The sequence below is a fragment of the Aythya marila genome (assembly GCF_965140915.1).
Source record: "Aythya marila genome assembly, chromosome: 3".
NCBI lineage: Eukaryota > Metazoa > Chordata > Aves > Anseriformes > Anatidae > Aythya > Aythya marila.
In genome coordinates, this window is record NC_139044.1 from 17,789,665 (window position 1) to 17,813,207 (window position 23,543).

Here is a 23,543-nt window from a genome sequence, read left to right on the forward strand (position 1 = left end):
CTTTGGGCTGCGGCCAGAAAAGGCATGAAAAGGCACATTCCAGAAAGAGGACTGACCCATGGAGTAGGTAGGACCCCTGCACGCAGCACTAGCGGGTACGAGCAGTCCCTTACCACCATTATCCCCACACTTCAGTGATACAACCACAAGAAAGGTCTCCCACTCATCTGGGGTCAGAGACTGGCCCAAGTTGCACAACCTCTTCTGTCCTTCCCCTCTGCTTCTGTTAGGGTAAGAGATTGCTGGACCCAAATTTCACTTCCATGAAAGCGTTTCCTTATGCATCCTAGCAGTAAATATATCTGTGCAGCTCCGCTGCCTCTCTGTGCAGCACAGACCAGAGAGGATGCTGGTCTCTAAAGCCCACCTGGATTTTCATGGCAACTTCCTTCCCGTTTTTCAAGCGTGCCAGGTGAACCTGACCAATTGAAGCAGCAGCAAAGGGGCGTTCTTCGAAGGACTCCAGTTTATCCCGCCAGTTGGGGCCAAGGTCATTGTTCAGAGTTTTCTACAAATGAAAGGAAAACATCAGGGACAGCAAATATTTAAGATCTGCATTATTTGCCACCATGCTCCTCTAAGGTGACTCGCTCTGAGTACCTACACCCTGCTTCCTAGATCGTTTCCCCTTCCTCCCAATGAGCACAGAACCATGAGCAATGGTCCAGCCAGCAGTGGCTCCCCAGAACTAAACAGATTCTGGTAGGAGCTGTGTGAGGCTGTGTTACTGGGGCCTGAAGAGCAGTGATCCTGAACACAACCAGCACTGCTTTAGGAATATAAAAGTTCCCCTTTTTGGGCCACTTATCTTCCAGAATATGGGCAAGGATTTAGACATGTCTCCTCTTTCATCACGCTACCAAGCTGATCAGAAGCAATCCAGGCTGAGAGTGACTCTCTTTGAGGCAATAGTGACAATTAAACATGACAACGTGCGTTAACAGCTTTTTTGTTACACTGCCAGGCTGCCATACTTAAGCGCTGGCTCTTATCTTTCAGAAGATGGATGTAGTGCCGACAGTTCCTTTTACATTACCCTTCACATCTTAATTATCAAAGGGAGGAAAAGACAAAAAGAGAACATGTTCCAACTCTACTTGAAGGTAGGCTACATACAGTCAAAAAGACAGAATTCCTGTTTATTTTCCATCAGACTAAAATTTTTGTGTTTTTAAAATGGGATTTAGGCACTTGTAAACACTAGGTTGACATCCATGAGGAAGATCAGAGAGAGGAAACGGAAGAGGAGACTACACTAAACTAGTCCCATGTGATCATATTTGTATGGACTTCCTGTTCCACCAGCATAACCTCTGGACGTTAAAAAATACAGCATTTTTTTCTCTGTTCAGAGCTGAATGCATACTTGTGGGTAAGAATTGACAGCACATAGCTGAGATAAGGAATCAGATGTCATCCACAACTGAAAATACACAACTTTTGTTGAAGGAAAACTCTTAGAAATGCTGTCTGCCTCCCCCAGCAGTGTATGTCACAGGTGACTTTTATTCTGCTACAGACCCTCTTCCCCAGTGAGCAGGAAGGAACGTTCCTCACCATCATCTGCTTTATGGGCATGAAGTCGGCACTCTGACGCACACGCTCAAAAATCCTCTGGAGATGGGGGTTGATGAAGGCGTCATCTGCCAGAGGAAGAGAACACGGCAGTCAGCACAGGCACTGCGTTCTCCAGTTCTTCTTCAGTGCACGAAGAAACACACCTGTGCTCAAACAAGTCAGGTTGTCCTGCCCGAACACACACCGATGAAGGTTATGGGATTAATTTTAGCTCAGAAATACCATACCCTGTAGTGAACCCTTAGGCAGACCTCCTGAAGCATCACACCTTTGGAAATGAGCCAGGCGTCCTGGGCACAAGTAACAGAACAGAAGAAAAAGCTACTCCTTCGTTTTTGTCCTCACAAAAAAATCTGTGTATTACCTGACCATCTCCTAAGCTCACCTGCTGCAGACAGAGTAAATTTCTGTGCACCTTCTCCCAATGAACAATGTCAGGACAAGGTATGAATACACTAGAAAACACGCTGGATTCCTAAGTGTAAGAAGGTTCCTCAGCATCACTTGTCATCACGGTTCCTGGCTCAATTCAGTGAAATAAAGAACACTGCTACAGGCCCCACAGACCCGGCAGCAGTGCTGGGAGCAGCGTGCAGCACTGCGCGGCACGGAGACTTCTGGTAGGACGGCAGGCTGCACAAACACCAAGCACAAGGTGCTCTGCACAAGCCTCTGCCATCTCCCAGCCCCTGCTGGCAGCAGAGCAGCACCCAGGCCTACCAGAGGGCACTGTCACAGACACAGGCAACAAAAGGAACCCCTGGGGCATCATCCCAGAGCTCCCAGGTTCCTGGCGGGGTTTAACCCAGCCCATCCTAAGGGGCAGCAGTTTCTCTAGAAAGCTGTGCAGCAGTAAAACCCTATGTATGCACATACTGGACTCAGACTAATGGCAATACAGCCTCTATTACTCTAAACAGCTACCCAAACGTAGAGCAGCTGCAAGTAGGCAGAAGAAAACATAACTCAGCTAAAAATAACTTATTTTAGGAGCCAGCAGGATTTAGCAAGCATTTTTTACCCTGATAGGAAACGATGGGAGTGGGCTCTTGAAAGATTAGTCATCTCCTGTAAGTAAAGGCTTCTACAACTGCCCAGAGAAAAGCCACCAGTTCTGGCAAACACTTCATTTTTCTTCAAGTCGTTATGAAATTAGATTTAACTGCTGCTCTCCCAACACCAAAAAAAAGTCCCTGCTACCAGCTTTATTCTTGAGAACCTTCACATGTGCTTCTTACATCCAAATTGAAGTGTCATTTATTTACAAACACAACCTGTCTGTCCCAGGAAAGGAGAAACACAGCTACCTTAAGGACGCTGCCCTGAGAGGGAGGAGCTCCCATTCTGTCCCTGCAAGGACCTGTGCCCTCCGCAGGCATTGCAGCACTCTGCTCGCTTGTCACGAGCCAGACGAAGGCTGGACAATGCCTCAGAGATTGCTGAAGGCCTGCATGTCTCGACATTTGAGTGAAGTCAGCTGGCAAGTGTTGGAAACCCTTGCCAAAGCTCAGTCATTTTAGGAGACAGCAGGCAAGTGAAAAAATGCAGATTATTTCTGTTCCTCGGAGGTGGCCTTTCACAGCTGTTGCCTCGTCACCACCATCCCCGCCTGGTGCAGCTATAGCCAGGCCCTGGGCACATCAGGTGCACCTCGTATCAGCAGCCTAACAATTTCTAAGTTACTCCCACCTACAGCAGGCAAGTGAACCTCAGAGCCAACTTCCAGGCATGGCTCACCCATTCCGCTTACGAGAGGCACTGGCCAAACACAGCAAGGAACAGAGGAGCTCCTCCTAGATCTGCTCTATAAACAAGCAGCGTCAGCACCTGGAAGTTTCTGGAGGGTGAGAAAAGAGCATATGGGGAGCAGCCATGTCATGGCAGCTGCCTCCCAACTAGCTCTGCAAGCGCTGCCATCAGCCTGGCACACACCTACAACAGGTGACAGCAGATGAAGAACGATGAGATACCACGGTGAGGGCTCTCTGGAACACAGAGCTGCTCTCGGTTATTTAACACAACACAGGATCCAGCCCCATCAGTCGGCACCTACTAAAATTAATGTCGGAGCACAAGCCAAGCAAACGGAGTACTTCAAACACTCAGACACTGACTCAGTATCAGTGATATCTTGAAAGCTATTTTCAGACAAGTGTAAAAGCGCTCTTTTTGCTGGTTCTTTCCTTCCTCTTTTTTCATTTTTGGCAGGAAGGCAAAGTGAACAGGTTCAGATAAGGTTTGAAATCAGCACACCTGCTGTGTTCCAGGAGTAACCTAGCAGCTCAGTGCAAAGAAGCTGATGTCACTCATGCCTTCACCTGTGACCATCGACTTCAGAGCCTGATGCAGTAAGACAGCCTGAAATCTCTTCAAGGACATAAAGAGAAAAAGAAAGTTCTACACAAACATGCGTAAGAACTTTTTTATAGCAAGGGTCACAGAGCACTGGAACAGGCTGCCCAGAGAGGTTGTGAAGTCTCCTCTCTGGAGATATACAAGACCTACCTGGAGCTTTCCTGCTCAACCTACAGTAGGGAACCCGCTTTTAGCAGGGTGGTTGGACCCTCATCTCCAGAGGTCCCTTCTAACCCCTACAATTCCATGGTTCTGTGATGTAAATCACAAACAGGTTGGTGTAATGGCAGAGGGCTGCAGATATAACCTCAAACACTTTTGGTAAACAATGAAGAGGATCATGTTGTCATCTTCTACCTCTTTTCTAGCACTTAGGAGTAGCCTGGGATACAGCTCTGCTACTCTACAAGTGCTTTTTATACACAGGCATGGAAATTCACAGACAGTCATCTCATTTTCAACCACTTTCAGCTGTGTGCCTGACTCAGCTCAGACCTACAACAGAGGCACGAGGCAAGTGGAGGTATATAATCCATACATCAGCTATTTCAGACCATGATTAAGCTGAACTGCATCACACACATCGCCATGGCTGTTCTCACATGAGAAAGCTACTTTCCACGTTTACTCCATGCTGACTGATTCCAAACAGCTGACAGTGTAACACGAGAAATCAGCTGCTCCAGCAGGCAGCACTGCTGAGGGTAGCTAAGGACCTGTGCTCCCACTTACCTTGAATGCTTAACATCTGTCCCAGCTTCAGGGCTGCTCCCCGGACCTTGCACAAGGTTCTCACGATTCTTTCCGCATTGGCCTCTGACAGGAACGGGCTGGAGTCCATCACTGCTTTCTTTCCTGAGGGCGAGGAGAAAAAGCACATGGATGAAAAGCACCCTCACCTCAGCAAGCTCACTCTGCTGTGATAGCGTACGCTCAGCAGGAGATTCACCTTCCCTCAGAGAGGAACCAAACCAGGACTACGCTCGAGCTCCATCGCAACCCAGGGGCATGGACTGCGGTTGCACACCTGCGCCTTGTTCTGACTCACTGCTAGCTCGAGTGCCAACAGCAACAAGTCACAACAGCACAAACATCCACGGAGGCTACACAAACCCTGCAGACAGCGGTGTTTGGACTGGCTGTACCACACAGCTCAACCACACACCACATAAAGGGCTCCTGAGTCCCCGTGCCACAGGCTGCAGCACAGCCACAGCTTCAGAAGAGCAGCAGCAGTGGGACACGGCAAGGGGGACTGTCAAAAGCCCAGACAGCACGCTGGAATTGACTGAGAATGTGCTCCCACTTCACGTATTGTTGTGCAACTAAAGCATGCACCAGGCATCTGCAGAAAGCAGAGCCTTCACATTTCTGAGTCCATAAAAGCATTCTTCTTAATGAAACTGAAATCTCTCTCAATGCACAGGCAAAGTACATTGTCCCAACACCATAACCCCAAAATACCACGGTTGCATATAGCACCTTGAAAAAGCAGCAGATTGCAAATCTGTGATGAGGTTATGAGGCCAGTCAAGCCCAGGGAGAGTTCCACTAGTTACTAGTTCCAACTGCACTTGGAGACCATGCCAGGAGGCCAAACCCTTACTCTCACCAGTGGTCATACATACACCAGCTCGTGCAGAACAAGGCCCAGAATTACCAACTCAAACAAGCACTGTCCTGTCCCCAACAAAGGGCAAAGACTGATGTATTTTTATTTATTTTTAAGGATGGAACAAAGATAGAGGGAGACTAACTCAATTTTGTGATCCCTTTGGAAGCAACAAGCCCTTCAGGAGGACAGCTTCTCTGGCTTACAGAGCACAGACAGAACGGGCAGGCAGGCACCTGCCGACCACTGCTCTTGGGACTGCAGCTCAGCTCTCATGGAGAACAGAACAGGAAGGTGGTGAGGTCTTACAGGTAGGCTGCAGAGCCCAGAGCTGGTATGTCAACCGTGGGGCTACAGCTTGTAGCAACACTTCAGAGAAAAGGGTACAAAGGATGGAAGAGCTGAAGCCAGCACATACAGCAAGAAGGGCCCAAAAGGCACAGCAGCTGCAAGATCTGAAGATCTCCAACAGATGGAAGTTCCTAGTGTGTCTCGTAGTGACTGCAGCAGCAAGAAATCCTCTCCCTCTGCAGCTAGGTGTCAGGAATGTGTACAGAGGGAGCTCACACTGTGCAGGGTACAGGGAGAACAGAGCACTGAAGGCCTGAAGCCATGAACTCTGGCTCTCAACTGTCCCACAAGGAAAATTCTGGATCCTCAGCAATGACAAAACAAACAGTCCCTCCCACAAGCTCCAGACACAGAGGAGCTAGGGAAACTACCGAGTTCTCTATCTTCCTTTGTAACACCTGCACAGATAAGGATGAAAGAGTTGGTTAATGATTAAAGTCACCTCCAGAAGCCAGTGAGCCATGACAATTTTTCAAAAAGTCTTGTCAGAGAAAGAGCCAGCGTAGGCACTCCCCCACCTTGTTCTCCTGGCACGCTTCTCACTGAAGCTGAGCCCACAGGGGTGTTGCCTGACTACCACGCCACCCAACAGCCCGTGATCACTCGTTGCTTGTTTATGTACCTTGCTAAAAGTGAGCCCAAACAAGAAGGTGACCTGAAAGCAAGAGTCAAAACCGGACTTATGTAAACATCAAGTCAAGAAACATCATGGAAAACAGACATAGGCTTCCACGGGTAGGTGGAAGAAAACAGGTATAAAACCCAGCACAGTTCATCAAAACAGCACAAAGCCTTCCAAGTGTGTGTGCTTCTCACTGCTGCATCACTGCTCTTCCACCTCCTTTGCTACCGTTAGAAGTAGAACTACCTGCTGGACTTTGCACGCATTTACTTTTATGATCATCTGCCACACAAACTTTGGAGCAAGTAAACAGTCAAAGAACGTAACCTAAGCACTTCAGACTGACCACTCAAGGAGATTGCACTTCTTCTTTCCATAGGGAAACAAGCATTTGTTCAAATCTAGGCTAGCTGCCAGCCCTGCAGGGCTCTGCCCAGCCTGGCATTTGCACTGCGCCTATCAGGACAACCTGTTATAGGTCATTAATAAGTTACAAAATTGACCTTGAATCCAAAGTCTTCCTGCTAGTAATGGCAACTATTTGTCTGGGCAGTGTTTCATTCTTATTCCTGGAATTCTGTTCTACTCTCCCATCCCACCACATGTAAACCTTGCACTTTAGATACACACCAAATGCTGAGACTACCAGCAAGGTCACCAGTGACCTAGGAGGTTATTTTTAAGTTAGCTACATCAACATGACAAGAAAAATCCCACTGGAAATGAAGTACAATCATCCTTTTTTTAAAAGATGAACCAAACCACTTATTAAAGCGCTTGAAGAAGGCAGCCTTAAGACCTTAAAAACACCCCTGCAACTCCACAGAAATCATTTCCGCCACCAAATTTCTGTGTCTAGGACATCAGGCTTTGACAAGGAAGGGAGAAACTCACAAACTCTTGCACCAAAATTTTTGTTCAGGGATAAATCCCTTGGTATCATAAAAAATAAACTGTTTCTGGAAACAGACAAGATGAGGCAGAGAGGAGAGAATGGAGAAGGGCCCTACAGTTACTAAACAAGGATGGGAATTTAAGCGGGGTGGGAAACAAATCAATGCAAACATGGTTACTAGAGAACATACAGGAGAGGAGGCATCCAAGGCCCCTCTATTTGGTAGCAGCAATGGCAAGATGACAGAAGTACAAACCTGTTAGATTAAATAGATTTAAATAGAGGTACCTAGGCAAGACATTTCCCCCAAGAACAGCAAAGGCTGGTACTGACAGAGAGCAGTAAGAAAATGGGATCTTGGACTCAAGCCGTGTGTATATCCTCTGCCATGCCTTTCTGCAGGAGCAGAGCCCTTGGAGACAGGTCCCATCCAGTGCGTCACACCCACTGTAACGTCCTGTGGAAAGTGTGACCAAGGACACTAGCTAGAAGCTGTAGAAGAGCAGCAGGAATGAGAGCCTCGATCATGCAGCACTCTCCTCACGATCTTGGCTTAAGAAGTTCCAAAACAGCACAAAGGCTGAAATCATCTTCTACTTCTGCCTCACCTCAAAGCTTACCACTCCTGGCCCATTCTCCTTTACGCAGTGTAACCACTGCTCCAAGCTCTTATGTAAGTAGACAACAGCAAGAAGAGAAGCAAAAACGACATCAAGCAAGACAGCTAAAAATAAAACCCAGATTATTTTCCAAATCCTTTGCCTACCATCTAAATCATCAGCCCTCATTGCCATATAAACTAATCAAGGTTTGGGCAAAAACATGACTTTTCCCAGAGCACAGCTCAGCCTGCAGAGCATGCTACACCGCCACATTTAACCACTGCAAAAGCTTAGAAGGAAGCCACCATGACACGGCCAGGTGTAACTCGGGAACATTTTACCTCCAACTTCAAGCAAGCTGGGAAAAAAAACAAGGTCGGGTGAATTTGCATGGTTATGAGAATCCTTCAGAGGAAGGCGAAAGAAAAATGGAAGTAGCAAATCACTGTTTAGCACATACATAAATTGTTTTGTCATTCTGAAAGACAGAGAAATAGAGGAGAGCAGCCATCCTCTAAAGTCCTATTAGGCAGAACATCCCTAAACTTCAAACAGACTGCAAACAACAATAGCATGAAGTTTTCAGACATGAGTGCTCATCTACAGTTTCTGAAGTGATTGAATTATGCAGTTACATTGAACAGTTTAAAAATATTGTTGCACCAACATAATCCAAGAATGGACACAGGTATGGTATTCGTGCTCAGGTGTGGCTGTGGGCAAGTAGGCTGTATGAATTGCACTGGCATGAACTTATTCTCACACATACACATGCCTGACCTCCACCTACATGGTGAGGTTGTGGCTTACGTTGATGGGAAAAAAAGAGTCTGGAAGTATCACATTAAAAACAAAAGAACCACAAAATTCCCCTTGTTGTCCCAACTGTGTCAACGTCCCAGCTTTTAAAAGACTAAAATCTCGCAAATGAGTATGCAGGTAAACTGTGACTGGAGAGGAAAAAGGAAAAAAGGACCAAATATGAGGATGCAGAAAGGGCTTACCATTGCGTTCTTCAGGTCGAAGGCTCTTCTTTGCAACTTCTGCCAATGCTCCAATGCCAAGACCAACAGCCAATCCTTTAAAATAAGAAACAGGTCACAGTAAAAATACTTATCTTCGTTACATATAGAAGCATTTTTTATAATTAACCTCAAGCCACAAGATCACAAGCACAGCTACAAAACAGCTTGACTAGAGCATCCTGGCTTTTGCAATGGAGTTATCTTTAAGTTTTACACTGAAGTCTTTTCTCCTGTGTTTCTTTCTTCAGTCCAGCATGCCAGCCAGGTATCATAGGCTAGACCTGCCTGAGACACCCAGTTCTTGTGAAGTGCATCAGCAAGCGCTACTGAGAGCTGTGTGCTCCTGCTGTAGAATCCAATTGTGGGGTTCATTCTTCCCGAGGCCCACCTCACCCAAGCAGCATTGTAAGCTCTAATCCCAAGCAGCTGTGCTGTGGAGTAACCCTGAGCAGCAGCCACAGGTCCATGAGACTGAACATCAGCAATCCATATACCACCGCCCTTACAAGTGGCAAGTTGCATGACACTGTACAGTGGCCACAGATTAAGCTACAACTACAAGTAGCATTCTCTGCCTCCACAACTGACCAAAACCACCAACGATTAAGTGACACACAGATCTAACCCTGCAGTAAAATGCATACTACCAAAGGTCTCACTGCCTACCCAATTATCTTCCTAATTTTAAAATATCTTCTCTGGATAAGTGACGTAAGTAACAAGAATGGCTGGTGCTCCCTCACAACTCTTCAGCAATACCGCTTCCCATCACGCCTTACTCGAGCACTGCTAGCAGTACTTGATGCATGTTTTCCAAACATCCCACGTCCTCCCTCAGGTACTATAAGACAGCCTCCCAAATAAAACAACTGGATTACATAGTAAGTACAGTGAAGGAAGCACAGCTGAGCAGCATATATTATTTTGTGCATGTATGTGGGAAGAAATGCAGTATGTAAGCATGCACACATTGTGTAGTCTCAACCAAGGAAGTCTGGGCACAAACAGGCTGAACATCGTTTGAGCACTTTGAGTTTTTCTTCCTTCCCATTGCTTCTGGAACAACTCCATCTACATGCACTGAGCCAAAGAACCCAGCATAAGGTGAAGCACAGACCATGGAAGGCCATCAGTGATGTTACAAGGCCTCTGCATGGACTGCATCCATGCATTTCATAATTCCTGTACATTCTTCTATGAAGGTATGCTATGAAACGAACTTCTGCAGGCCCTTCAATAGAAGCAAGCCATGCAAGACCACTAAGCAACTGTCTTTCGAACCTGAAATCCAAAGATTTCAGGTCGAGAACGAGAAAAAAAAAAAAAAAAAAAAAAAAGACTTCTCAATCACAGCATAAACAGTATCTATTAAAATGCTGACACAGTCATCTCCAGTCAGATCCCACATGCAAGACAGTTACTTGGAGCAAAAAAAAAGTATCAAGTCAGACAGAAAAACAATGAAGATAAGTATCTCAAAGTGATTTTCTAGACTGAGAACAAGTCCAAGATACCACTCATGCAGTACTTTTCCTGCTGGCTTCTATCCCATTTCCAAAGAAATGTTTTGGACTTCAAAAGAACTCTGAAAAAGCAAACTGCAAGATTCTCAGGGAGCTGATTAGCAGCGTCCCCTGGGAATCTGCTCTAGAGGGTTTAGGGATCCATGAAAGCTGGTCACTTTTCAAGAACCACCTTTTAAAAGCCTAGGAGCTGACAAACCCATTGTGCTGCAAGTCAATAGAGCAGGGCAGAAAACCAGCCTGCCTGAACAGGGAGCTCCTCCTGGAACTAGGGCAGAAAAAGAAAGTATGCCATCTCTGGAAGCAAGGTCAGGCTTCACAGGGATAGCACAAAGCTGCACTTTGCACCTGCAGGAAGGAAACAAGCAAAGCTCGACTTGAATTGACAACGGCAAGTGTGGTGTCGGACAACAAAAAAGGCTTTTTCAAGTATGTCAACAGCAAGAGGAGGTCAAAGGAAAACATTGGACCAATACAGGGAGTGGATGGTCACCTAAAAAGTGAGGAGGAGAAAAAGGCAGAGGTGTATAATGCCTTTTTTACCTCAGTTTTTGATGATAGTGACAGACCTTGGGCTGCCCAGACCTTGAAGTCGGAAGACCACAAGTGGAGGAGCAGTGGCTTTCATGTGTGGCCACCAGGACTGTCAGGGAACAGTTCAACGTTCACAAGTCCATGGGGCCTGACAGGATGCACCCCAGAGGACCAAGGGAGTCAGCAGTACCCCTCTCAACAACTTACCAAAGGTCGTGGGAGGACGGGGAGGTCCCTGCTAACTGGAAGCCAGCCAGGATTATACCCGTCTACAAAAAGGGCACGAGAGAAGGCCCAGGGAGCTACAGAGCTGTAAGTGTAACCTCAGTGCCTGGAAAAGTTATGGTGAAGATTGTCCCAGGGGAACATTGAAAGGCATGTAAAGAACAAAGCTATTTTCAGGCAGAGTCAACATGGGCTCATCAAGGGAAAGTCCTGCCTCAGTAAGTTGATCTCATGCTGTGACAAGGCCACCTGCTTGGAGGATGAAAGGAAGGTGGCAGACGTCATCTTTCTGGATTTCAGTTAAGGCCTTTAATGCCGTCCCTCGTGGCATCCTTGTGGACAAACTGTCCAACGATGAGATAAACAGGTTCACAATGCACTGGCTGATCAACTGGCTAAATGGCAAGGCCCAAAGGGTTGCAGCGAACAGGGCTGTGCTGGGCTGGCACCAGTAACGGTCCCCAGGGCTCAATTCTAGGGTCATTCCTGTCCAACATTTTTATCAATGATCTGGATGTAGGAGTGGAGTGCATCCTCAGCAAGTTTGTTGAGGACACTACCCTGGGAGGTGCTGCTGACTCCCTGGGGGGACAAAAGGCTTCGTAGAGGGATCTAGATACACTGGAAAACCAGGTGATCAGCAATGGCATGAAATTCACTAAAGGTAAATGCCGGGTGCTGCACCTGGGATGGAGTAGTGCCGGACACAGGTACAGACTGGGCGATGAGCAGCTAGACAGCAATCCTGCAGAGGGATCTGGGAGAGCTGGCTGGCAGCAGGCTTAACGTGGAGCCAGCAGTGTGCCAAGAGGGCAAAACCCAACCACGTTTTGGGATCCATTAAACACACCATAGCTAGCCAGTCAAAAGAGGTGGTCCTCCCTTTGTGTTTAGCATTGGTGCTGTCTCACTGTGCATACTGCACGCAGTTCTGGGCTCCGCAATATAAAAAGAAAGTTAAGGTCCTCAAGAGGGTCCAGAGGAGGGCAACAAAGCTGGTAACAGAGCTGGAAGGCATGTCCTGTGAGGAGAGGCTGAGGATACTTGGGTTGTGGAACCAGAGGAGGTTCAGACTGGACGTGAGTTCCTTTACTGTGACAGTGGTTACACAGTGGAACAGGCTTCTTAGCGAGGTGATGCCTAGTGCATGTTCAAGAGACATTTGGACAATGCCCCCTGTAACATGCTTTAGCTTTTGGTTAGCCCTGAAGAGGTCAGGCAGTTGGACTCCATGATCTTTGAGGACCCCTTACACCTGACCCATTCTATTCTAACCATATTGGGCACAGTGCTAGAAAAAGAGCTTGTTACAATAGGTCTTCTTGGGATTTGCCTACTGCTCCGTTCTAATTTGCTAAAAAATAAATTCCAATCATCAGCCAACAACTGTTTCAAACGAAAGCCAGGCATAAACAAGTTTACTGTTAATCGGCTGCTATGGTTTAAAGATCTGAAGTTTAAACAAAGGCTTCCAGCATCTTCACAATATAATCACAGGGTGCAGCAGGAGGCACACTAAAGGTGGTGGTAACACGCCACTATTTCAGCTGCTGTTGAACAAATCATCTACCCTACACTACTGAGAGTGACTTGTTTCATTTCACAGCAGGTATATGAAAACCAAGGTCCAGGAATCAGATCAGCCTGTGGTCCTAAGAGAAAGACAAAAAGAAAACCCATACCAATTCTACAGCTCGTTAACAGCTAGCTTGCTGAACGCATCTGAAATAACTGTTTAGGTGGGCAGCTTTTTTCTTTGCCATATTATCACAGCAGCAATTAGATATAAGAGCGACAAAGGACAGGATGCAAAGAGTAACTTAATTCTGACTAAACACCAAGTTCCATAATCGCAATGAAAAAACCCAGATCAAGCTCTAAGCCAAATCAGGTGTTTGTGGGAAAGCACATTCCTATTAGCAAGCTTAATTAGAAAATGGAACCAACGCCTATGTTAGCAGGAGCACTGTCACAGCCAGCTATCAGTCAGCATGTGCAGGTGTGGTCACTTTGTAGACACGGGTGTGCAAACTCACCTCCGAAGTTGGCGAGCCGTCCAATCCTCGTAACAGGAACCTTTCGCTCCCGGGCCCGCTCACTGAGCTGCCACAGCAAGACAGGGCAGGGAAAACAAAACAGAAAAGAAATCCACAAATGAACTGGGCATACAGTCAGATACTGCAAATTCAGACAGCAACTTGAAAAACACTTGAAGATCTCTGTGCTACAGAAAGCTCTTCTTGAACACCAAGCCTCATACTCATAATGCCTTAAACTGAAACATGCACTAAACTGAGAAACGTACAACAGGACGTGAAAGACAGAGGAGCCAATAACCATGTTTAGAAAGCCTATTTCCACTTTTACCTCAGCAGCCCTTTACTTGTCATACTTGTCAACTTGGAGAAGCAGTGCGATGCCAACCCAAACTCTCTTCCACACATGCAATTAAAACTCCTGCAAAATCATCAGGTTGGCAGGACCACAGGTAACTTCCTCACAAAACACAGCAGAGCAGAAGCATACAGTTTCACTGAAGCAATATCCTGGGTGTGTAAACCCACAGCAGCATCCAATAGTGGGTTGAGGGAAGGAGGAAAAAGGTCAGAGCAGATGACAAGCATCTCCACTGTGAATCCTGCTGTAGGCTTTCTGCACTGTCTCGCACAAGGGCGTGAAGTCCTACAGCAACAATTGCTATCTGTGCTACTCTCCAGTCTACTAATGCTAAAGACAACAATCTCTCCACCTGCAGGGCTGCAAGACATCATACAGGAAGCCATGGCCTCTGCTGAGAGAGGTTTAGGTCCAATCCATTCTGCACAGCCATAGCAACACTGCTAGCTGCAGGGGACAGGGTCCTTCAAAGGGAAGACAGGCCCTTTAAGAGAGTCAGTCTCCAGCCCTCTGCAGCCCATAGCTGTCCATACCTTCTGAACAGTCCAGCCCGAGAACTGGGGTCAATTACAGACTCTTCATTACAGTAATTAACATATTGAGTCCTCACAGTCCAGTGGATGGAGAGCTCTTGTTAACATAAACTTTAAGTCTAACCCTATGTATGCATTTTAAACATCCTCTCACAGTCAAATATCAGATGTAGAGGAGGTAGATATGAAAGCAGCCTGAAAACCTACTGCCAGAACAAATATCAGAGATCAGAGTGAAGGAGCACTGACACTTCCTTCTTTTGCCTCTACAAAAGGGAACAGGGGAAGAGGAAAAAATAAGAAACACAGGAGAAGGTGAGTAAAGGATAATCCAGTACAGAAGCATTAGCACTAAGAACCCTTAATTAAAAACAAGCCCCCCCCCCAAAAAAAAAAAAAAAAACAACAAAAAAAAACACATACCATCTGTTTGTAGGGTTTCTGCTCTGAACCTGTTTTGGCCTGTCTGGCTTTATCAATATCTTCAGCTGTTAATCCACCAACAGAGGAATGATCTTGGTGAAAAGCCCTATTTTGTCCAAAGGCAGCAGCGAAAGGGTTTCCAGGGTCCCTAAAGCCTCCAAATAACCTTGCATCCATTCTGGGAGGGAACGGCTTCTGACCGAGGCCAGAATCTCCAGTCTCAACATTTCTAAAAGGTCCATTTGTAGTGTAAGAGTGAGCAGGGCCTTCACTGCTTTGTTGGTGAGGCTTGGCAGAGGCAGTAGAGAAGTCCCTTGAAGCATCTGATGCCTCTCGGTCTGAGAAGTCATAGTCTTTCCCAAAATCCTCAGACAGATCACTTAAGTTCTCCTGCTGTTTGCCCAGTTCCTGAAAACAGTAATAGAAATACTTTAAGAAAAGAACTTAAACTTGCTCACGACTCATCCACAGTCCTCAGAGAAGGGCATGCAGCTCGGCTGTCCTGTCTCAATTCAAGTAATTTGTAGAGAATCTGGCACCAGAGATGTTCACAATGAAAGCCAGGAAAAATGAAGAGATACGGAGGACACCTGGACCCACCGGCAGTCTCTCAGCCACACTGATGGCACTAATTAATTGACAGTTCCTCAAATACCAGTAACTGGAAATGTCTTGTTCCACACACGCTGCCAGGAAGGGTCACTAATTGTAGAGATTTCTAGAAGCAGCGCATTGCTCAGGAACAACAGGCGATAGAAGATAAAGAATACTATGTATAGCACGGAGCCTCAAGGCTACTTGAAGCAATACCAGGTACTTATTTGTAGGCCAATTAAGATAAGCCTTCCACGGCCAATGGACTGTAATCATCAAACAAACAAACAAACAAAATTCTGTGCTTGGAGCAAGGATAACCACACTTGCTCAACACTCAAGGCAAGCTTCTCCCAATAGTCTTCCATTTTGTTCTGTCCTGACCCGCAAGAGTTGCGCCCCCTGTATGGGACTGTGGTTTGGAGAACAAAGGATTTCAATTTATTGTATTCATTCTTTTAAAACTTCACTGTAAGAAAGAAAATGGGTGATACACAGTCTACAAAGGTATATGGGAGAAAACTATCTGAGAGTGCTTTTGCTTTTAGGCAAATGAAGGTTTGAAATCTCCACACACAGCTTTCATGCTAGGGCTGTCAAGATTCTGCTGAAATGAACGTAGCGGCTTTATGAGACAGAAATCACAATTACTGCTAACTGCAGCATTTGAAAAGTCAAAGTTGAAGACCAAACAGAGATAATAGTGATGTGTAAACCTATGTAAATTTGACTACAAATATATAATCCAATTTTTGTCTGTGTTTTATCAAGGGCTCCATTACAGTGTATCTGCTCATGCAGTTTGTACAACTGTGAAATTAATGCTTCATAAATGCTCAGAATTGGGGAGGGTAAGTAGGGAAACAAACTCATAGTGAACTCATCGTGGGTTTTTTATTTGGTTGGTTGGGTGGCTTTTTTTGTTGTTGTTTTACTTCAGAGACGGACATGGTGTCCTTTGTCATCTGGTACTTGGTAACCACCTTGTCTGCTCAGAGGTAAAGATCTCCCGCTCTGGCACCTTCATTAAGCCAATGTAAAACGACTGGAGAAGACATGCCTGAAGTATCAGACAAATGGAAGTATTACATCCTGTCCTAGTAGGAAAGGGTCCCTCTGCGTAGATGTGTTTGAATTTTGTACAGTGAGCATTTATCTATGCGTGGGAACTCACTACTTGGCCCTATATTAATCTTGGCAAAACAATATTTTGGGAGGGCAAGTTTATACAAGAACTACGTGAAGGAGGTTTTGTGAACATTACCATGGGTGTATGGCTGTATACTCGAGAGCAGATGTGCAGATACAAACTCAGTGCTTCTGAGTTTGTTTACACTTGTTGGAAGAGTCCACTGGATACACTGTCCTGGCTCTTGTTAAACCAAGACAATGTATGTATAAACATCTTGTAATTCTGACCTGCTTCAAGCTTTCTGAAACCGTCTGTAGTTCCATTAGTGGATGAAGAAGTCCCCAGAATGCCACCCTTGTCTACACGTTTCTCAAGTAACTATGTTTGGCCAGCAAGATCTCACTGCAGTTCTGTGGGAAGTGCTAAACAAATCGCCCCGATGAGTTCAGAAAAGCTACTCATCAAGGATGGCATTAAGCAAATGGGTTGCAAGTACTTGGTGCTTTCTTTTGTGTCACACAATTGAGCACATGTCCACTCTGCAAAATTGATGGGATATTCCAGTGAAGCAGAATGTATGCAAAAAAAAAATTGTAAACAAAATCCAGTTGTCAGGGAAGGAGGGGACTCAGCAGGTCAGGGTGACGGCTGGACTTGATCTTGAAGGTCTTTTGCAACCTAGACGATTCTATGAATTTTGAATGCAGGAGAAAAAAGTTAAAAATAAATAAAATATCAGTCAGCAGCAGGAGTTTTAACTCCTACTCGTTACTCCACATACTCTAGTGGAAAATGTCCATTCTACCTAAGCAGCAGCAATGCCAAGGAAAAATTGTGGATGATTACAGCAAATCAACAGGATTTAAAATTCTGGTGTGGTCAGGTAAACAGGCAGTGTAATTAGTGTTTAGGAAAGGGTCTAAAATACACTTCCCCTCTTTACAGAAAAAAAACAGAACATAGTCTTTCCTGTTATTCAGGAGGTCTCATGGTATTTTGAGCCTCAACATCAGTGAGGGCAGAGGAGAAATCTGTTTAAAATGGGGACTGTGGCCAAGCACTGACTGATGACTTCATGCACGAAGGTCTCTCTACTTCCATACAGAAATGTTAAAAGAATATCAGACAGCCAAAACCTTGCCACAGATCGAGACAAATGAAATATATTCACTTAATATAAAAGCTTTACTCTTCAAAACTGAAAGAAGTTATAGCTTGAACATTTGCAATATTTGAACAATTGCAATTTCTTTAAAAAAAGCTGTTTTAGCAGCAGCTTCTCAAGCAACTCATGCACAGAACATTGTGCAGAGAAACAGACACGGAAACAAGAGAACATTCTCTTTTCTTTAACGCAAAAGGAAGACAGAGGCAAAACAGAGCTCTATCCCCATAAACAAATAAACTTGGGGTATTTCTCAAGAGAAAGCTATTGCAGACTTAAATATGACAAAGGTAACACATGCACAGATTCTAGGATTGAAGCTATAGGCAACTGTCATGACAGTCCAAACATTGCACAAAATATCATCAAAACTTCACCCATTAGTTTTTGCTTCAAAATCATGATCTGAGCTACAATGTCATTCTAAATGATGATTGCTCTTGATTTAGAGAAGTTCTTTTCCACAGACAAGTCCCACGTTTTCCAAGAGATGGCAACACAGCAAATGTGAAGCTCTTATATATCCATCTTCATGTCTGGTAAGAGAAGCCACTGCTTTAAAAAAAAAAAAAAAAAAAAAGTCTGGCTTTCCTTATGTTCCTTATTGGAAAGCCTTTTTTTTCCTGAAAATCCAGCCTCAGCTGCAAGGGACAAACACCTGACCCTGAGCCATTCTGAAATATATCACATGTACCAGTTCTGTTAAAAAAAAAAAAAAAAGGGGGGGGGGGAGCAACACTGAAATAATTGCAATTCACTCTAAGAGAGCTCATTCACTTATTCAAACTCAAGGTAATCGATGAATGACATCTCAAGGAGACTGCTGACCAGTCTTTCCAAGTACTTAATCTTTGGCAAGATGAAGTGAGCGAAGCATGCCTTAAACAACGAGTAATGGAAACCAGCACACTCCACCATAACAGTAACCATCCCCTTGCATTCCTGCCCAAGCACCTACAACACTCTACACAAGTCTTGGAGAATTCCCAGCATGTTCTGACATCTGCTTTAGTTACCTAGTGCTTCACAGAGCTAGGTTCTGCTTCGCGACAGGATTTCCTAGGCCCTCTCACAACGCAGAGTACCTGGAGGAGAAGCCAGAACATCACGCTAGTCTATGCACACAAGAGCTTTTCTTACCTGCACTTTCCCCCAGGCAGAACTAAACTGCTGTTCAGCAGCCACCTGCAGACTCCTTGCAACAGTAACCGCATCACCACCGAGGATCACCTGCCGTAGCTGTCCTGCTTGGGTTTCCAGGACAGCCTTACTGAGCTTTGTCAAACCTCTCATGACCATGATGGCATCCCCCGCCATGGCTTATTTCTTTCTGTGCTGAAAGATGAAAAAGAAAAAAAAAAAAAAAAAAGGCAAGAGGTCAAGGAACAAGTTTGCAACTAGGTTCAAGTCACTGAAGAGCCAGAGCGGTATGTACCAGACAATTTTGTTTCACTTTGACAACCAGCCACCATAGGAATTTGTTTGCAGCTCAGGTAACACTTCAGCCAGCTGGAACGACAGTCAGCTGTCACCTTGCCAGGCAAAGGCAAGGTGTCACTCCTCTGACTGTGACTGCTCATGAGCTAGGACAGCGTTCCAGGACTTCACACAAATATTCAAATTATCTTTGACTGGAGGAATCACAGACAGATACATTTCAGCAACACTGCAAAGACTGCCTTAATTCTTCACAAATGTTTAAAAAGGATTAAAGCATTAGAATCAACTCCTGATTATCAGGGAACATATTCTCAGTGCCTGATAACACAGATGAAGCATACTGACAGCTGCCACATCCCATTACTGCCCTGGCGCCACTGTCATTCATGTAAAAGAAAATCAGGGCTGGCTGGGATCCCAAAACCATTTTGCAAGGAAGAGTTACACCTGATTATTATTATTATTTCATTTATCTCCCACATCTTTCAAGCACAGCAAGGATTATTGACTGTAGGGCTTTAAGCAGCTTGGAGAGTCCAAGACTTGCATCTACATCCATGGTTTCTAACAAAGAATATGGAGGCACGCTATCAGGACAAGATGCTGTCTAAGCTTCATCCTTATCTGTAGAATATTCTCTCTGATGGGTTTTGTAAAAATCTGGCTTCAACAGGTACCAAGCACTACCAAGACCACAGATTTAAGTTATGTCCTAGGTAGGTATACTGACAAATGTTTAAACAGTGATCAAGATCAGGAATAATTGTTGTAGCCATGAAGTGAGTATTACATATTACACACTTTAAAGCATGATTGTTAGAAGGATGGTCAAGTGTTAGCAGCACATCTAGGTTTAGTGTGTTATCTGTAAAATAAAAATTAAGTTGACCCCAGTCATTATTCTGTGCTTAACCTTACAGATCTGGAGTTTAGGGACAGGTTTTGTAACAACTGTTATTTCTGAATCTCTGTAGCATTTAATCACTAGTTTAATGCTACAAAATGCACTTTTATATCATACTGTGTGCAATCCCCATTGTGAAATACATTATGAAGCAAGAGACAAACAATCCTCCTTTATAGTCTTTGGCTATAAGAGATGGCACTTAGATCACTGCTCCTGATGATCTTCTGACATCCACGCTACCATCCTCACTTTCCTGCACACAGTGGTTAGAGCCATCTAGGTATCATGCAAGTGGTTTCTTAGCCCAGAAGCATCAGCAACAGGTTCCTATGCTGCACAGGAAAGGTTGGGCTACTACAATGCACCATTCAGCCCCACGCCTCTTTGCTTGCTGAAACAGCAGCTTCTGTGTAGCAAACAGAAGCCTGCAGGCAACTGACTTTCTGTCTTCAACCACCTTTCACAGATTCCCTGCAGGTAGCTAACAAACTGCGAATGGAAACCACAAAGACAAGGCATGGCTCAGTAAAGAATTTAGAATACCCCAAGGAGAGTTACTAACACAGAAAGCTGAGAAGCATACATGGAAAAGCAAGGCCATTCCTGCTTTTTAAACAGAATTTTGTCTGTAAGCCATCTACTTCCAGTTCCTCATCTTTTGTACACCGAATCCTCACCTTTACCTGACAAAGCAAGGACAGGAAAATACACACAGACACACTGAAATTATTACTCCTTTGGCAACAGACATCAAGAAAGAAGAACATTCAGGTAATGTCTACATCCCTTATCAAGAGCTATGAGGGTGGGAGCTAAGTGCAACAAGAACTGAACTGATTGATACTGGAGGCATTTTCCTCAACTGGAAAAAAATCTAGTTTTGTAGATCCTACACTTCGCAGGACACATGGGTTAGTTATCCTGAAAATGGCAGAGAATGAAGACACTAATGAGGTTATTGCAGCCAGACGGGAAGAGCATGACAGAAAACACCTGCTAGACAATCACAAAGGGAAAAACACTATACACAACAAACAACTAAGAAAGAAGATAATTCTACTAATTCTTCAATGAAAAAGTGAGCACAAGGATGGACAGGAAACATGAAAACTGAAAAACAAAGAGAGCAGCAGAAGCCTGGTATGTAACCCCAGCAATACACACACATGAATACCCAGTACAGACAGGAGGCAAGATATATATGTATTTTTTCTTATGCTAAGCTCTATTCATGCTACTACTAAATCAAGAAAAAAAAAAAAAAAGCATAAGCAAGCTCTATCAAACTGATTTTAAATCAGGTTGTTTCAAACAATTGGTCCTAGTACAGGAAGTTTATGTTACACTTGACTCGTCTCCTGAGGACTCGTTACCTAGCTCTGGCAAGGACGAGGCCTTTCTGTACGGACAGGGACGAGTCGGTCACATCTGCACAAGCTATCAGGGTGCCTGCAAACCTGGATCAGAAAGCTGACAAACGTCAATTACCAGCTACTTTCCAAGAATAGGTGTGATCACCTTTGAATTAACCTATGGAAAGCACCCACAATTTACACATAAAAGGGCAGCACATCACTGAGGAGGCCAGAACCAAGTCACCCTTGGACACTGGGCAAAATTCACATGGCAGGTGGGGGCCTGATATGGGTTGGATGCGACACTCGTAGGTAGACAGCCTCTTGACATCGCACAAAGCTTTGAGCCCTGCTGCAATTCCACAAAACCAAATCAGGTAATAATGAAAGCTGCCTGGGAGACTCCTGTGTGCAATGACCACCTGCCAAAAAGCCACTGTCCTGCAGTGAATTTCCACATTGCCTTCCTTCTTCAGCACACCAGGCTACTGGACTGCAGGATTAAGCAAGTACAAGTAACCCAATCACACGAACAAAAAGCCTCACAACAGGCAACAAATAAATTGTTATATTTGTACTGTTTTCAAAACATGTCTTCATTTGTTCCTCTTCTTTTCCACATGTTAGCATATGCTTATGCAGACCATTCTCTTACTCCATGTTTTTTTCTTCTAGGTGCTTGTACAGTCCAAAATCCTATTCACACGTGCACATTACATGTGCATGTATACACAAACACATACACAGGACAGAGATTAAGCATAGGGAGACTTCTAATCCTACAAAAATACAACAAATATTTTTGAAAACTTTCTTCCAAAAATACAGCTCTCTCAGCACAGAGGAATTACTTCTGTATCACCAACAGTTTACTATCCCCACAAGAAAGACGCTCATCTGCTGTCAGTTTAACTAAACAAACAAGCCCCATACAGGCACACCACCACAGAGCAGTTTTGCACTAGCCCACATTCCCCTTTAGGTAATTTTAAGTGCCTACGTCATCTCCAACTTCTTTTTTAAATGAGTTAAAAATGAAAACCATTAGTACAAATAGTAGGGCAGATAATTGTTTACAGCGTTTCCTTCATAAGCATGTAATTCAATCCCTATGCCTCCCCCCCTTCCTACTTTCTATCATCACAATCACTGTTATCTTCACCCTATCTAAACAAGGACTATAATCTTGGAATCAGTGTTAAAACCACCCACACCATGAATGCTAAAGTAGTTGTGGCAACAATATGAAATTAAAAATTAGATGTAATGAAACATTTTAAAAACCCACAACCACAAACAAGATACAAGTGACCAGGTACTCAGCACATTTTTTCCATGGCCCTAAGCCCAGCAGCAGACCACAGTAACTTCAAAACAAGAGTTATTCATTAAGGTGTTCCCTAACTTATCTTTTTCCTTTAAGCTAAACTGAAGATGTGCCTTGCTTATCCCCTCGCTCTTCCCTCTCCTTGCATCTCATGTACATTTCCACTTCAGAGGAAGTTTGTTTAAAAGATCTGACCTGCAGCAGGACTAAGAGCTCAATTATTAGCCTTCTGCCCCGTGGCTTTGATTCAAGCCTCCTTAAACTAAATTCAAGTCTCTGAAAGCAACTTTAAAACTACCCTTGCACAAAAAGTTTGCCAATGCAATTCAAGACAAACACCTTTGAAAGGCAGGCAGAACTTGTTTACTCTCTAATCACTGTAACAGCAGTACGTGCACTGAGAGAAGTGGGCTGCCTGGCAGACAAATGCATCTTCCCACCAGAATTCACAAGGCTTCATAAACGCTTCTGGCAAGGGACAGAAACGTAGAAATAATGCATTCACAATTAAGATCCTAGCAAGAGAGTGCATTCCCTCAGTACGGTTCGCTTCCTCTATAATAGTGTCGATACAACGCACTAATAAATTCTGGCCCAGGCACACGTTTCCCACCACACTGATGTAGATCTGATTTGGTTTGATTTTAAGGCTAAAACTCACTCATTTTCCCCCAAGACTGGGTTCTGCTCCTGCTCCAATAAAATAAGTATTTGCAATTGGGGGACCAAAAGAATAAAAAAGCTTCATTTACCTCATTCTAAGGTCTTTAAAACTCACTAACCAGGCAAGGAAAGATTTGTGCCATTTTTGCACTTTTTCTTGCTCTGTTGCATTGAGGCTGTGGTGACACGGGTTTGGTTTTCTAACTGGAGTATAAACTGTCCAAAGCAGGGGCTATCAGGGCACTACCCTTCATTCACCATTTTTCCTTTCAGAAAGGCAGGTTT

At 44.6% G+C, this 23,543-nt stretch overlaps 1 protein-coding gene across 1 annotated transcript in view; it reads right to left on the reverse strand.

Annotated features, from left to right (window-relative positions):
* The window catches only part of COQ8A (coenzyme Q8A), a 36,542-nt gene that overhangs the window by 7,398 nt on the left and 5,601 nt on the right, over nt 1-23,543 (reverse strand). Inside the window, exons 2-8 of the mRNA XM_082756547.1 lie at nt 18,707-18,901; nt 14,676-15,083; nt 13,359-13,425; nt 9,020-9,094; nt 4,666-4,788; nt 1,558-1,643; nt 368-508 (exon numbers count right to left, since the gene is read on the reverse strand). Coding sequence (XP_082612673.1) covers nt 368-508; nt 1,558-1,643; nt 4,666-4,788; nt 9,020-9,094; nt 13,359-13,425; nt 14,676-15,083; nt 18,707-18,883 — 1,077 coding nt within the window. The 5' untranslated portion in view covers nt 18,884-18,901. The remainder of the gene's footprint in view (nt 1-367; nt 509-1,557; nt 1,644-4,665; nt 4,789-9,019; nt 9,095-13,358; nt 13,426-14,675; nt 15,084-18,706; nt 18,902-23,543) is intronic.